The sequence below is a fragment of the Phoca vitulina genome, unplaced genomic scaffold (genome assembly GCF_004348235.1).
Source record: "Phoca vitulina isolate PV1807 unplaced genomic scaffold, GSC_HSeal_1.0 scaffold12, whole genome shotgun sequence".
NCBI lineage: Eukaryota > Metazoa > Chordata > Mammalia > Carnivora > Phocidae > Phoca > Phoca vitulina.
Window position 1 is genome coordinate 12,789,203 of NW_022589715.1, and position 16,000 is coordinate 12,805,202.

At 42.8% G+C, this 16,000-nt stretch overlaps 1 protein-coding gene across 1 annotated transcript in view; it reads right to left on the reverse strand.

Moving 5' to 3' along the window:
- RMND5A (required for meiotic nuclear division 5 homolog A) overlaps positions 1–14,759 on the reverse strand; it is a 58,778-nt gene extending 44,019 nt beyond the window's left edge. The window contains exon 1 of the mRNA XM_032410507.1: positions 14,525–14,759. Coding sequence (XP_032266398.1) covers positions 14,525–14,666 — 142 coding nt within the window. The 5' untranslated portion in view covers positions 14,667–14,759. The remainder of the gene's footprint in view (positions 1–14,524) is intronic.
- Between the last annotated feature and the right edge of the window lie 1,241 nt (positions 14,760–16,000).

Here is a 16,000-nt window from a genome sequence, read left to right on the forward strand (position 1 = left end):
ACAGTCAATAGACAACAAAGTAAACAAAAGGTTAAAGAACAAAAAAGCAGACACCAAGCTGGAGGAGAGAGGTCATCTGGAATTTACCAACTGAACTTCCATGCCCCAACCTTAAAATTCATTGATATTTTCAAATCTCAGCAACTTAAATGTCTGACGTTTGGTGCTGCTATCATTTCTTTTTCCTTTACCATCTATTAAGACCCTACACTTTTTGGTTTTCAAGTTTATAAAGGACAGATACTAGCAGTATAAGGTCAATTAATTAACACTGAGAATTCTCAGTACACCCCAAGGAAAAATTTCTACAATGTATTCGGAAGTGTAAGAAAAGTAGAATGGAATAATCTGAAAGAGAACCCTGGAAAAGCCCTGTTCAAAGAGAAAGATTCCACTAATGCATTTTCAAATGGATTTAGTGGAAAGCGGCCAAGGTAAAAACAGGTTTAGAAATCGCTGTAATAATCAAACTGAGACCAAATCTCTAAGTCCTAAAGGGAGAGTTCTAATGTTCTTCTGATTTCTGTCTGAAAACAAAACCCGCTTCTAGAAGAACATTTCTGTGAAAGAAATCTAAATGGATTCAGTTCCTAGAAATAAAGCTGGGGAATTACTAATAGCCGTCTTTACCATAACTAAACTAGATGTGAGGTAAATGTCAGAATCCCAGTTGGCCACTGCGGTGATCACTTTTTACCCAGGATAAAGTCCTGTGCCAACTGTGTCTTGTTTTCTTTCTTTCTTTTCTTTTTCTTTCTTTTTTTTTTTTTTAAGAGGGAGAGAGAGCAAAAGAGAGTGGAGGGGGGTGGGGAGAGAATCCCAAACAGGCTCCATGCCCAGCATGGGGCCCAACACAGGGCTGGATCTCACAACCCTGAGATCATGACCTGAGTTGAAATTAAGAGTCTGAGTCACCCAGGTGCCCCCAACTGTGTCTTTCAATGCAATAAACCTCCCTGAACTCATGGCCCATACATAAGCATGAAAGAAATAGTTCTGAGGCAGTGTTCATCACTTACAGTGACCACATGTACTTTTCTTTTCTTTAAAGATTATTTACTGATTTATTTATTTAAGAGTGAGAAGGCGTGAGTGAGAGAGAGCTCAAGCCAGGGGGAGAGGCAGAGGGAGAGGAAGAGGGAGAAGCAGACTCCCTGCTGAGCAGGGAGCCCAATGGGGGCTCAATCCCAGGACCCTGGGATCATGACCTGAGCCAAAGGCAAACACTTAATCGACTGAGCCACCCAGGTGCCCTAAGGATTGTTGTGTTTTGTTTTGTTTTGTTTTTTAAGAGTAGTTTTAGGTTTACAACAAAACTGAGTGAGGTACAGAGATTCCCCATATACCTGAGAAAGTGGTATCTCAGTGAAGACTTGAAAGAAATGAAGGAATCAGCCATGGGGCTACTGTGGGGATGAAGGGTAGCAGAATTTGCCACCCCAAAATATGCTTCTTTGGCATGAGGATTATTTTGAGCATGTTACTGTGAGAAACAGCAGATACAGGAAAAGTTCTAAAAACAGAGTAGAAGTCACCCTTTTGCAAGGGAAATTTACATTTATGAGGGAAATCTCCATTAGTAAGAGTGTCTCTCTCTCTACACCAGGAAGAGAAGAATGGCTCTAAATCATATGAAACTTATCAGTGAAGAAGGTTCAGACTTCTATCTGCACAACAGTCCTTACTTTTGTTTACTGTGCTTTTCCCGATAAACTGGCCTCCCCACCCCCATTATCAATATCACCCACCAGAATGGTACTTTTTTTTTTTTTTAAACCAAGGATGAACCTACACTGACACATCATTATCACCCGAAGTCCAGAGTTACCTGAGGGTTCACCCTTGGTGTTGCACCCATGGATTCTGACAGCATATATCCATCACTATAGTATCATACAGAGTATTTTCACTGCCCTAAAAATCCTCTGTGCTCTGCCTATTCATCTTTCTCCTCCACCCCACCCCTGGCAACCACTGATCCTTTTGTCTCCATAGTTTTGCCTTCCTCAGAATGCTGGATAGTTGGAATCATATAGCATGTAGCATTTTCAGACTGGCTTCTTTCATCTGAGTTAACTCCTAAACCGTTTTTTAGAGAGCCCAGCTAAGACTTCAAGCTCTGCCCTTGGGCTTCACTGCCTAGCCATTTCAGGATTTATGTCCATTAGTTTCAAAGAAACAATAAATTGTTTGTTTCCATACCATCCTGTACTTCTCTATCAGAGTTTCACACTTCATTGTAAATATTTGTCTATCACCCTCATGAAATTACTTGAAGATAGGAAATATGATTGTTTAATCTTCGGTGTTTAGCTCCACGCCCAGTGTGGGGCTTGAACTCACGACCCCCAGATCGAGAGTCACATGCTCTACTGACTGAGCCAGCCAAGGGCCCCTAGTAAATTACATGTTCTTCTTTTCAAGCCCAGCACTGGAGACTCTGGCACTGCCAACACACTGAACCAATACCCTCTGAACTGCCAGCAGTTTCACACTCAGCAGCTCACTGACCTTCTACTCCCTTCCAGGGTATTTAGTGTGTACTATGCAAAGCACTATGGCCTAAATTTTCCAAATACCAAATAAATAACGCACGCGCACACACACACACCAAGGTCCAAATAAAACACACTCATAGAACAGAGTCCCCCCAGTTGTAAGTTCCTTCCCTTTTCCAAATAATGACCATTCCCTCCCCTCTAAAACCTTAAATATGTAGGTAAAGACTTGGGGAAAAAATTAACAGGTTTGTGTTTTGAGCCACAGTTTCTGTGTTTGTAAAAGAAAACTATGCTAAGGTGTGTCAAAAAAAGGAAATACATTTCAACTTTCATACATAACGTGTTCCTGTAAAATTATACCCCAAGTCAGAATGTAGCAAGGTAGAACAAACTTACACAATAAAAGGAGTGCCCAATTCCCACACAGGGAAAAATTACAAAATTCCTAATTATACCTTGGTTTTATAAATAACTTTTCAATACAGTTCTATCATTTTGTACATTTATTTGTTCAATTATTTTCCTTCATAATCACACGGCTTAAAACAACCATATGTCCAATTATGGGACAACATTTACTCATCATTTTGGCTCATCTAACACAATCAAGACAAAGAAATTAAGACTGAAAACTATATTACTCATCCCTACTCAGTGTTCGCATTTGCAATTTTGTTTGCCACTTATTTTTAGGATATCAGAAGGGAAGAAACCCCTCAAATAATTGTACACACTATTAAAGAAAGATAATGTTGCTCAAATTAAACAGCTGGTTGGCAGGCAGCACTATAATGGTGTAGCTTGATTTATCTGCTCATGGACAGATAATCAAAAGTTCTAATCTGGCCTGTAAAAGGCAGTTTAAAGGTGTCAATTACACCATGAAGTACATGCTGCCTAAGAGTCAAACACATGAGAGATGAGACCCCCCTATAATTAAGAGCACTCTATAAAAAAATGGTGAGGCACAACACAGAAAGGTGATTACTATGATGATTATTATTCAGGTGTCCAAAATGGCTGAAAACACCACCACCTAGGACTAGAATATTTTGGTAGAAGCAAATAGTAGCATTCCCCAGAAATCACTAAGACCTGACTTAACAATCTTATGAACATCACGGAGACAGAAAACATTTTAAATATCCAAGTTTATAAATATTACACATATTGCATTTGAGCTCTTTTGCATTATTAAAAGTTAACTCCGCTTCATAAAATGGACAGAGATGTTAAATTTGGAATTAAGTGTAAAACAAAATGGCACACAAGTTTTGATGTGAATGCAAAAAAATCCATTTAGTAAACATAATCCTAACTATACCTAAATGAAAATTGGGGCCACATAGAGCTATATTCCAGAATTCATTCTAGATTAATTCCTAAAAAAAAGTTAAAATAGAAAAAGTCGAAAGAATGCTGTAAGGGGAAAAAAAATTCTACATTATCCCACTCTTTTTAAGGGGGGGAGGGGCAGAAGAAGAGAGAGAGAATCTTAAGCAGGCTCCCTGCCCCCCCCCCCGCCCAGACACAGGGATTGATCTCACCACGCTGATATCAGGACCTGAGCTGAAATCAAGAGTCGGGACACTTAACCGACTGAACCACCCTGGCTCCCTTATCCCGCTCTTATTTTTTTAGAAGTCTTAATATCTTAAACAAAATGAGACTAGACAAAGACAAAACAGGGGGAAAAAAGACTAAAGTCAAAAGGAAGAGAGAACCATGACACTCAGAGTCAATTTACTGAGTGCTGAATGCCTGTCGGCAATGTTCAGGGTACAGATCAAGCATTTTAGACAGATTAAGAAATTTAGGATGGGAATAAAAGAAGACAAAGAATAAAAGGGTCTAAGATTCATTCTAAAGAAGTCACTGGCAAGGTGAACATGGAAAAGATTGCGAAATATTAAAATAGAAAAACCTGAAACTTGAAAAGGTAAGGTTGGTATTAAAAAAATAATAATAAAAGGACTGTTTCATACTGTGAGTAACAAACTAAATTGTGGCCTATTGGCGTTTGGGGCTTCTGATCAGCTACCTCAGCACCTAGGACACAGCAGCTGCTCAACACTCAGAGGAAGAAAAACGCACAAAGAGAACACACTCATTTTTTTCTACGGGCAGTACACACTGAAAACAAAACAAACTTTTTTCAGTATATTAATAGGTGGCAAATCTACCAAGCACAGTATTTTGGGGGTCAACCCCTGACCTTCCAGAACAGAACACAGATTCAGATAGGTGTGTTCTGATCCAGTGCTCCAAATCACACCCTAGTGTGCTGCAAAACCAACCATAAGGGGGAAAAAAAAAGAAAAAAAGAAAGCTTATATTTAAAAGCTAAATTACATGGTACAGACTAATAGTGCGCCTAGAGCAGAAAGCTAGACCAAAATGACTGGCATAGGGAAGAAAGGGAAGGCTTCAAAAATACATGATGAGGCAAGAACTGAGGGAGATGACAGAAGAAAAAGAGGACACATAGCACCGGTTTTCAAATGTCTGCTAGACAGTCCTACCTTAGAGAGCCTAGTCATTCCCTTCAAATTCAAAATAGAGAATTAATCTCTAGCTATCTCCTTCTATATATCTCTGAAATGAATGGCTGAAACAGGTAAGGTTTCTTGTAGTCTTTAAATGTAAATTTCATACTTAAAAATCAAACTCAAATTTCTACCTTCCCCTCTCATAAACTTATTTTCTTCCTGGTTCCATAATTGTCTACCTGTCACTCATGCTCAAACCTTAGATTAAGCTTTGATTTTTCTGACCCTTCTCTCCCATCCTGCCAGACTACATCCACACAATAAGTCCTGGTAATTCCTTCCCTCAGGAGATCCCATGCATGGGTCCCTGTACATCTCTACCACCACTACCCAAAGACAGGTCCCTCTTTCATCAGGTCTAAGTTGACACTTAACTAGTCCTCTTGCCTCTAGCCAAACCGCACTCCCAACTCCAATCAACCTAACTGCTGCTAACTGGTCTCAATATAATGTCCCTGTCCAGTCCCTGTTCAAAATGTACTCCCCACCCAAGTCATTCAACATTTTCCCAGTCTACTTTTTCCCTGGTATGTGTGACTCTATAAACCCTGATTCCGATTTAATTTTAATTCTTCTATTTCTCCCTGCTCTGGTCCTTCCCTGTTCCCAGAATGCCTCTTGTTCTCTCACTCCTCTGTACCTTTGTTCTTGCCAACCACCACTTCTGGCGCCCCATCCTATCTTCCTACTGTCCACATTCAATCTCTGTTATTGAAACTTGACAGGTTAGAGGACTCTGTCTCAAATCCCACCCCTTCTTGCCTGTACCACTCAGTCAGCATTGGCCTATGTACATGGCCTTGCACTACTGGGCATAGTTGGTTAAAAACACACCAGTGACATCTCCCTAACTAGACAGAAAGTTCTTAGAGCATGAGAACGATTGCTTGCCCTTTGTTAACTCCCACAAGATTTAGCCTAGTTCTACATTTAATTGGCAATTAATAACTATTGACCAGGTGCTCTGAAGTTCAATTGAAATAACACACACACACACACCCAGCAGTTCTTTCTAAGGGCTTTTTCTCTCCTGTTTCTCTGAACTGCTAGTATTTATACCAACCAGAAGTACTGCTATTTATACTGTGTCATGGCCATGGTTTTTTCCCCTCTCAAATGTAAAAGTCTTGTCTCATTATCCAACTAAAGTTCCTTGAAGACTGTATCTTATGCCTTTTGAATATTCCTTATGGTGTTAGGCAGACTACTGGGCACAGAATGGTAGCTAACATACACCAGTACAAAAGATACCTAATAGTCAAAGTGTCTCCATAGTGCTTAACACTGCTTAAAGGCACAGACCTTAAAAAAAATAAAAACAAACAAAAACGGCAGACATTAAAAATAACAAATATACCTCTTTTTCAGATTTTAAAGCCAGTTTACATCTACTACCTATTTAATTCCCATAACTCTGTGATATAAGTTACCAGTTTACTGAAGAGGAAATAGGTTAAGCAAGATTATAGATTATAGAACCAGTAAAGTGGCAGAGCAAGGACTCAAACTCAGATCTCCTAAGCTCAAGGACAAAATTTTGTGGTCTACTCTCCAAGTGGCAGACTCATCTTTTTATCTCCCTAACTAGCCTCCAAGTTCCTGGAGGGCCAAAGCCATATATAATGTTTCTTTTAAGTCACTCCTTATCTCCTCCTGAATACCTTCATATAATCAATAATGAGATATTAAATCTAGATGGATCCCATAGATATAGCAAACTCATCAAAGATAACACACAGCCAGACGCTATACCTCAAAATGAGAAGAAAGTATTCAGGCTCAATCTTAAGTGTTAAAGCCTTATGGATTCTGAGAACAATGTTCCCTAAGAACCATTCTGAGCTGAGCCATACAATCACCAAACCCAAATAAGGTGGAAGTATATTTCTAAAAGTCTCAAGTCCTGCTGGAGATTCTAGTCTCTGTTCTTTGAGGGATTAGACTACACCTAATCTAAGAGGAAGGCCAAACATTTCTGCCATTCTTCTACAAACTCCTGAAGCTTTCAAAAAAATGCCCAGTTTAGAGAGCATCAGGTCCTTGGTATCTATCAACTTCTGGGGATTACATGGAGCACCATGGCACTCCAGTACATAGCTCAGGACTAGAGCCTTCCATAATTCTCCCCTATTCCACATTTTGGGGTTATTTTCAAAGATTTTACAGATGAAAAAGCAGGGACCCAAATAAAAACAAATCAGTTTTAAGGTCCTAAGTGAATAGTTTACCAAAACACCATTTTCACTATCCTAACAACTAAGTGACTAAGACATGGAAAGAATGGAAATTTCTAGTATCGTATCACAGAAGCGTTGGCAAGTTTCTCCCTCACCAATGTTATTATCCTGAATTAGAAACTACTTAAAAGATAAAATAACCTTAGTAAAATGATTTTACTATGCCAAGCATACAAGCAATTTCAAGTAAGTTCCCAAAGGTAACATGAACCAAATTGTATTTTTTTTTTTAGTCTACAAATTAAGTTGCACCAGCAACTCAGTATTTGAATTGTATGAACGTTATAGTTAGGAGGCAAGGCAAAAACTAAGAAATAAAGGTTGGGCTAGTCAAGAAAACACCTCAAAGAACATTGTTATTGGTGTAACTGGTAGCTGCTCAACTATAACAGACATCTATCACTTTCATCTGGGTACAAGTTTTCCTTTCTAGAACTCTCTCCTGTCTATGATCACATGGCCGTACATCTCCTGACATGGGATAAGCACTGCCCAAGGTAGCCAATGAACTCCATGCCCTGGCCCCAGTTATTGATTCAGGGAGAGGGTTAGACCTGAACCAAGACAGCATGGAATACTCCCTGGTAATTTTATGTTTGAAAATGCAGGGAAAAAAAGCATGTTCCTGTCTTTGGGATCACTAGCAATATAAGAATGATATGAACTCCACTGGCCATCTTTACCTCCATGTGGAGAAAGCTCCTCTGAGAATGAAGCCAACCATGGAAAGCACAGTTGAGTAAGGAAGAGAAAAAGATCAATCCTTATGACATCCTCTCTGCTTCTGGAGCCAGCTGGCTTTACCTCAGCCTATTTAGTTATGAGTCAACAAAGTCCATTTTAATTAAAACTATTCTGCCACCTGCAATCAAAAGAATCCTGAACAGATTCTAGTCTCAATGAATAAGGTGTCAAATAAAGAATTATCTCCTAAAAGAGCCTGGAAAGGAATGGCTGACAAAGTTAAATCAGCTTCTAAACCTTAACTGGAAATGCCCACACTAACCTATTATTCTCACCATCTAAAACAGCCCAAGTAGCTTGCTAAGTGGTCTATTCTTCTCTTAGAGTATTTGAACGATGACTACTGTTATCCACCCAAACTTTTCTGACCTACTTACCTGCTACTTTCCAGACTAGATGTTAAAAGTAGGTATCAAATTTTATTCAATTAAAAATTTAAAGTCCTTCCTCTCTCTAAAACTAATGATGTACTATACAGTGGCTAACATACATACATACATACACAAATAAAATCCTTTTCTCTCCCAATAGTGTCTTGTTAATATTTAGCAAAAAGTTTCATTGACAACTGAGAGACGAGATACTGTAGCCTACTTCAAGTACACCAAACAAAAAGGCTGAATAAGCAAACCACTTGTCTACCAAACCCTGATCCTTTAATATTCATTCAACATAATACATTCACAACCCTGGGAGGCTCTGAAAAGCACAGGGATTTATACGTATAAATAAGCATACTTTTCAGTAAGTATATATAATATATACAACTCAAATTCTAGAATGAAGAGTTATCCATACCATATGACCCTGAATCTCTGTTTTCTGTCTACTGATAAAAACCATACCACAGAAATTAGTTTAAAAAGTGGCCACAATTTGCTTTCTCTTCCATGCTTAATTGCCTATTTACCTTCTCATTTTTTACCTTCAAGTTTTAAAAACTGGAAGCAGTTCTACAACTAGTAACTAAATTCTCTTTGATTCACCAAAGAAAGAAAGATGGAGGATTATGGTTTAAATGAGTTTTACTACTGGGAGTCAGACCACATACGCGCACAAAAAAAGGAGTTTTAGAAGCTAATATATGTGTTGACCACTCCTACAAATTAAGTTGTCTTTACCAACTTGTAAATTGCAATAATACTAAGCCTAAATCACAGTAAGTAGAACTACATGTCCAATGCCTCAAAGTAAAAATGAATAGTGACAAATTATTACTTCCCTGATTTTTCTTAAAAATTTTTCTGGAAGCTAGCATCTTTGTGAAGTGGGCAACTAGGTGGCCCACAAATAAGAGTAGGAGGGAGACTTCTTACTGGGTATCCTTTTCTTATCATTTGAATTTATACCATTTGAACAAATTATCTACTCAAAACAAATAAAATTTAAATTTAGAAAATTCATTTAAAAAAAGTCACTGAGAATCATTTTCAGAAACTATAATACAATTCCCTATAATAGCCTAAAAAAAAATTTTTTTAAAGTAGGCTCCACACCCAACATGGGCGTTGAACTCACCACCCTGAGATCAAGACCTGAACTGTGATCAAGAGACACTTAACTGACTGAGCCACCCAGGTGCCCCTAGCCTAGAAATAACTTTTAAACAAACTGCATACCCTTGCCTCTTAACAAAGATTGTAATTTTCCCAGTACACGTCAATCATGTCATAAATGCTACCCTATTGTTTCAGTCTAATCTCCATTTACCAAATGTGAAATTAGAATATCAGCAATACGTGATATATAGTTCTCTTCTGTTCTCCTTCCACCACAGAAGTGCTAATGGGAAACAAAATATATTTGCCAATAGAAAAAAAAAAAAAGCTAAAAAGCATATAAACAATCACAAGTCAAATCCCTAACATTTATCCATACTATCTGCCTGTTAATTGAGGATTGTCCAAAGTGTGGTTCCCACACCACTGACATGAATAGTGATTTTAGCTGTATGTGAAGTATTTTAATAGTTATGAATTTGCTTTTAATAGTTTATTATATCTAATACACCAAACCTATGATTTCACAAACATCAGTGCCTACAGTGCCTTTCACTTCCACTTAAGAGAAATCATGAATTCATCTGAAAAATAAGAGCGCACATTTGTGAGTGAAGTTTGAGAAGCACTAGTGCATTACCCAAATTAGATCAAGGGCACACTGGGAATGATCACCAAACAGCATCAACCATACAGAAAATTAGACCAAACTTCATGTGCACAGGGAAACTCACTGAAAAGCTGGTACAACTATGTGACAGTGCTCTCCTCTTTCCCAAGAGTTGAGGAAATTAAGTGAACCTGAAATTTAATCAAAGTAACTAAGGGTAAGACTCAGAGTTTGGTACAATCCTTGAACTTCTGGCAAATTAAGCTTAAAAATGGTAGACATTGGGGAGAGTATGTGCTATGGTGAGTGCTGTGAATTGTGTAAGACTGTTGAATCACAGACCTCTACCTCTGAAACAAATAATACATTATATGTTAAAAAAAAAAAAAAGAAGATAGTAGGAAGGGAAAAATGAAGGGGGGGAATCGGTGGGGGAGACGAACCATGAGAGACTATGGACTCTGAGAAACAAACTGAGGGCTCTAGAGGGGAAGGGGGTGGGGGGATGGGTTAGCCTGATGATGGGTATTACGGAGGGCACGTATTGAATGGAGCACTGGGTGTTACACGCAATGAATCACGGAACACTACATCAAAAACTAATGATGTAATGTATGGTGATTAACGTAACATAATAAAATTATAAAAAAAAAAGGTATTCCTTTCCCAGCCCAAACACCTCAGCACAGACCTTTCATCTGCTGTGAACAGTCATCTCTAATCCCTTTTACCTCAGATACCTCACTCAGCAGGCTCTGGATCACTCTCCCATCCATCATCCAATCTACCACCCTAAGGTTTCCCAGGCAGTTCTTGGACCTAAAGAAAGCCTTTAAGTCAGTCTCCAGAAGAGGAATGAATCAGGCTTCAACAGAACTTCTTTTTAGTATTCTGTGTGATTCTTTACTGCCCCTTCGCTCTTCTGTTACTGCTATGCTGCCCCTCAACCACCAACAACTGCATGGCCGGCTGTGACCTAGTCAAAGCCCGCACGTATCAATCGGGGCCTTCAGTCAGAGCCTTCTACTCTGAAAGTACTCCTCTGCCTTAGGCCTCACGCCCACTAAAAAAAATAAATTAACTTAAAAAAAAGATTGTCCTTTTCCCAGGCTGGAGTTGGTTAGAGGTGGATTAAATGGCAGAGTACCAACTAATCCACCAGGTGTAAGTGACCACCCACATCACCTTTATTCTCCCAAAGGTAAGTGAATTAAGAAAAATGCATTTTAAATGAAATAACTAGGTAAAGTTTATATGAAAGAATTTCAGGCTATATAGAGGCAATTTAGAGCCGATGAAAGAAATGTTAGGGCTCACTGCAGGACTACTTCCAAGCCAGTTGCCAGGCTAGCCCCCTTTGGGCAGTTTCACAATCTGGAATAAAAGTGGTGAGAGTGGATATGGGTTGTCAATGGGCTTACTAATCTTCATTTACGTATGATGTTTCCACCACAAACTATTCTAACTGTCCTCATTTAGTATAGTTGTTCACTCACTTTAGAACAAAGATACTTAAACATAAAGAAATATAAATCATCCTCAAAAACTGAACTGATCCCCTGACCCTAGCTAAAAAAAAACTTCCTAATCAGGCAGTTACTCACCATCGGTATGATGCCATGTTGGGGGATCTATACGGTTCCCAAGATTCTACTTTATTCACATCACATTCTTACAAGAATATTACCACAAATAACCCGAGAGAATGAGATCCAAAGCCCTGACAGATGGTCCCAGTTGGAGCCCCTCTCTCAAGTCACAGGAGCCCACAAGATCAATTGCCCAAACAAGTACATTCAAACTTGAAAGTGGAGTTCCAAACTCAGATTTCAGTAGACATAACTTTAGGAAGGGTATATTTAAGATACAAATGTAATATCCACATCATCGCTGGCAAAGAACATTAGAAATTATCTGCTTTGAAAATTACCATAACCAAGATACCAAAGCATGATGTTTGCCTCCACACATAAGAACACCATTAGAAAAAAGAGTTTACTTTGGAAACTAGACCCGGCACTTGCAGTATTTATTTTTCTTTCATGTTTCATAACTGCCTTTAGTCATTTAATCCTATTATTAAAGAATTAAAGAAAATCAAAGAAATACCAATATCAAACTGCAATTTGGTAGACAAGAAGGTAAAAAATAGGAGGCTGAGAAAGGAACACATGCAATTCACCAAGTCAGACCATTTGAATAGCATGGCATTATCTGTGGCTAATACCCTCACACCATATATTCCTTGCAAAGTTCCCCGATACCAAGCAAAAAACAATTTGTCTAAAGCAAACTAGTGCTTCAGCAATTTCTGGCAATTATTTTATCCATCTGAGATGGGCCCCAAATTCCCTAAAACGAGGCTTGCAATCACACTCCCCCATCAACTAATACCCCCTCTCTCTTATAGGAAGGTATTTTACTTTCCATCTTCTCTCTCAAATTCTGCCTATCCAACCCCTCAATCTCTGACCTGGTCCCTAAAAAGGAAATGCTCCTTCCACCTCTCCAAGTCTAGACCCTTCACTCATTCTTTTCCTTTCAGCCTTGAATAAGACATAGATTTCCTGAAACGGATGGGCGGGTGGGCAGGCAGAGACAGAGGGACACAGACACACGCACCTCCCACCCTTGTACTTAAACAGCCTTGGGCCTTCTTACACTTCAGTTTGCATATTTTTCTTAATCCCCACTAATCTAGTTTATTTTAACTCTATGAAGCTGCAAGCAGACGGTCACTGACTCCCAACAGCCAAATACCAGCTGACCAACTTCTCTTTTTCTAAGCTCCTGCCTTTTCTGTTTCTGTTGGCTCCTCCATGGCCCTCCACTCTCCAAGAGGAGTTCAAGGTGCGGGTGGACCCTACAGTCTTTCTTCCCTGCAGCCTATGTGATCTCCTTCACTCTCCTCGGTAGAAATGATACTAGGAAACCATCTGAGACCTTACTTTTCCCCCCAATTCTAACTGCATCTTTAGCCAACAGTACACATTAGCCCTTGGCTCTGTCTTCATCAGCCCTTCAGCTTTATCCCGCATGTCCAAAAACCCAATTCACCAGAGCCTTCCCAGGATTCCCACCCAACTCCACCTCCACTTCCCCTTCCCAAGCAGCCATCTATGTCTGTTTATTTTTCCATATTAATATTCTAACTCCTTTTTCCATTATGGTTGCAGGCTTGCTTCTTCCCCCGAGTTCAAAAGTGACTGCCATGTTCAGAATAAGATGTTTTAAGACTCCCTTATCACGGGCTAGCACTTACTCCCCACTGAAAGGAGTCTGGAAAGAAAGGTGGAGGAGGGGAGAAGCTCAGATGGCGCCACCGCCTTCACCTCACCTGCCCAATTATCCGCATTTCACCTCAGCTACCAAACTTTCCTTTCCATAAACTGCTGTTCAGCCTAGGGATTGAGAAGGCTCCCTCAAACTCTTGAATGAATCCATTAAATAAAGTCATTTCTTTCTTGACCAGAAGGAATCACCACTATGAATATGTTAGTCTAAGGACACCAGACCTTAACCTGTTACTAAAAAACCAAAACCAAAACCCCTTCTCAACCAGCTTCCACAAGTTAACTTCGGCAAAGTATCTGCCCCCAGGTCCTAGGGCAATAATGAAATAATCTAGGTAAAACATTCTACTATAGAAAAATCTGTCTTCTGAAAGGAAAGCAAGTAAAAACTTGGCCAGGTAAGGCAAGTAACTAACTACTTGTGCCACAATTTGCTTCAGGAAAGTTGCCTGTTCTTCCTCAGGCTACACTAGGAGAGCTGAACAATTTGATTGAGCTCGTTTCCTAGGAATCGTCTGTGCTGCTGCGGCGTTGAAGAAGAGCTGCTTCCACACAGCAGCAAATCGTGAAGTTGCAGCAGCGGCTGTTCTGCTAACCCACAGCTAAGAATAACACTCGACTTTCTAATTTAAAAAAAAGAACAGAAAGAAGAAAAAAGAAAGACTTGGAAAGTAAGTCCCAGGGCCAAGGATCTGGGGCAGGAGAGGAAGAAGGGGCTTCCTACACCGACCCTCTTATCACCCAGACCCTCGGTCCAACGCAATCAGCGCACCTTCAGCCCGCAGGGACCAGAAAGCACGGGGTCGGGGGCGGGGGGCGCCCACCCCGGGACGGCGGCAGTTTGCAGGTGCCACGGACCGGCCCCCACACATGTTTAACCCGGCTGGAACCCGTGGTTCCGGGCTGGGTTTCCGGGTGGATCGCGCTCACTCTTAATTGACAACGAAGTCGGGGCAGGTTCGAGGCAAATCGCGAGGAAGAAAAGTCACAGAGGGCTGGGGTGGGTGGGGGAGGCGCGGGGACACCCCTCCTGGCCCGCCGTGGCCCAAGGGGCCGGGCCCTGCCCCGCGCGCCCACCCGGGCCGCCCTACCGTGGCTCTGCAGGATCTCGTGCTTGAGGCCGCCCGTATAGTCGATGAGCTCCTCCAGGCCGCGCTCGCACAGCTGCCCGTAGCCCGAGAACTTGTGCAGCACCTTCTCCAGCTCGCGCTCCACCGTCACGCACTGATCCATCCCGGAGGCGGCGGCGGCGGCGGCGCTCGGCTCCCTGGCGCCCGGGTGTCCGCAGCCGTTCGGCCCGGGCCCGGCCGAGGCCGCGTCCTGCTCCTCGTCCCCCAGGCGGGCGGCGCGGGCGGCTGAGGCGGCCGAGAGAGCGGGCGTGCTAGCCGCGGCGCCGGGGGAGTCCCGCGCAGCCCGTGCCCGCCTGCCCCATGGCCCCCCGGCCCCCGGATACTCGCCGCCGCTCCCGCTCGCTCTCCCCACCCGGTCCCGCGCCCCTGGTCCTCACTCGCCGCGTTCGGCTGCCCGCGGCGGCGCCGCCGATTGTTTTTGTTTTCACGGGAACCGACCGATGACCTGGTTCTCCCGGGCGGCACCAAGCGCCGCCGACCCGAGGGGGGGGCAGCCACCCCAGCAAGGGAAAGAGGCGGCGCGGGCCGTACCAAGCGCACCCTCGAGGGGGAGCAGCCTGGCGAACGCGGGCGGAGGAACGCGACGAGCGTCCGCTCGCGCCGCCGCTCTAAAGGTGTGGGCAGTACCACGCGGGAAGCGTGCAAGGGAGAGGGCGAGGGTGGAGCAAGAACCCAATTGGTCCGAGGAGCTAAATAGGGAACTTCGGAGACAGCCCCGGCGCTCAGAGAGCGCTACAACTACGCTCCCCGTAAACAAGAGGGTGGAAACCGTCCCTAACCACTCCGCCCAGAAAAGGGGAAAAAGAACCAATGGGCGCGGGGAATACGTAAGGATCCAACGTTCTCCAATCCCTGACCGAGGCGTAAACCTTCAGCCAATCGGAGTATAGGGGCCAAACCAATAGTCTCGCTGTTGGAGGGGGTGACTTAGAGTGCATCGTGGGAAGCAAGTTATTTCTGGAAAGCCATGAGGGAAAACAAGGCAGAGACTAAAAGGTCTGTTTTCTACAGGAGTTCGCCCTGGTCATAATTTATGTCATCTCCCCATTACTCCTAGGGCTACTGTCGTTCCGAAGTTTTGGAAGACGGACTTGCCGCCCCGGACGAAAAACCAAGCCCGGCGGGGCGGGGCGGGGCCGGTAGTGCGGCGGGCGGAGGTCGCTAACAAGAAGTCAGGCGGGGGCGATGCCGGAGGGCGGGGGAAGAGGGCTGCTCGGTAGCTGCGCGGGGTCGGCGCGGGGAAGAGTCCCGCGCGGCCGTCGGTGCTGCCGGGACGCTGGTGCCGCGGGGAGGTCACACTCCCCACCCCCCGCGGGCCTCAGCTCCTTGGCTCCGGGGCTGGGAACCTCTCCCGACAGGTAGCTCCTCTCTGCGCCGTGTGCGGGCAGCTTCACGCAATGGAAACCCGCGTGGGAGAGCGGCACAACCTGCCCCTGC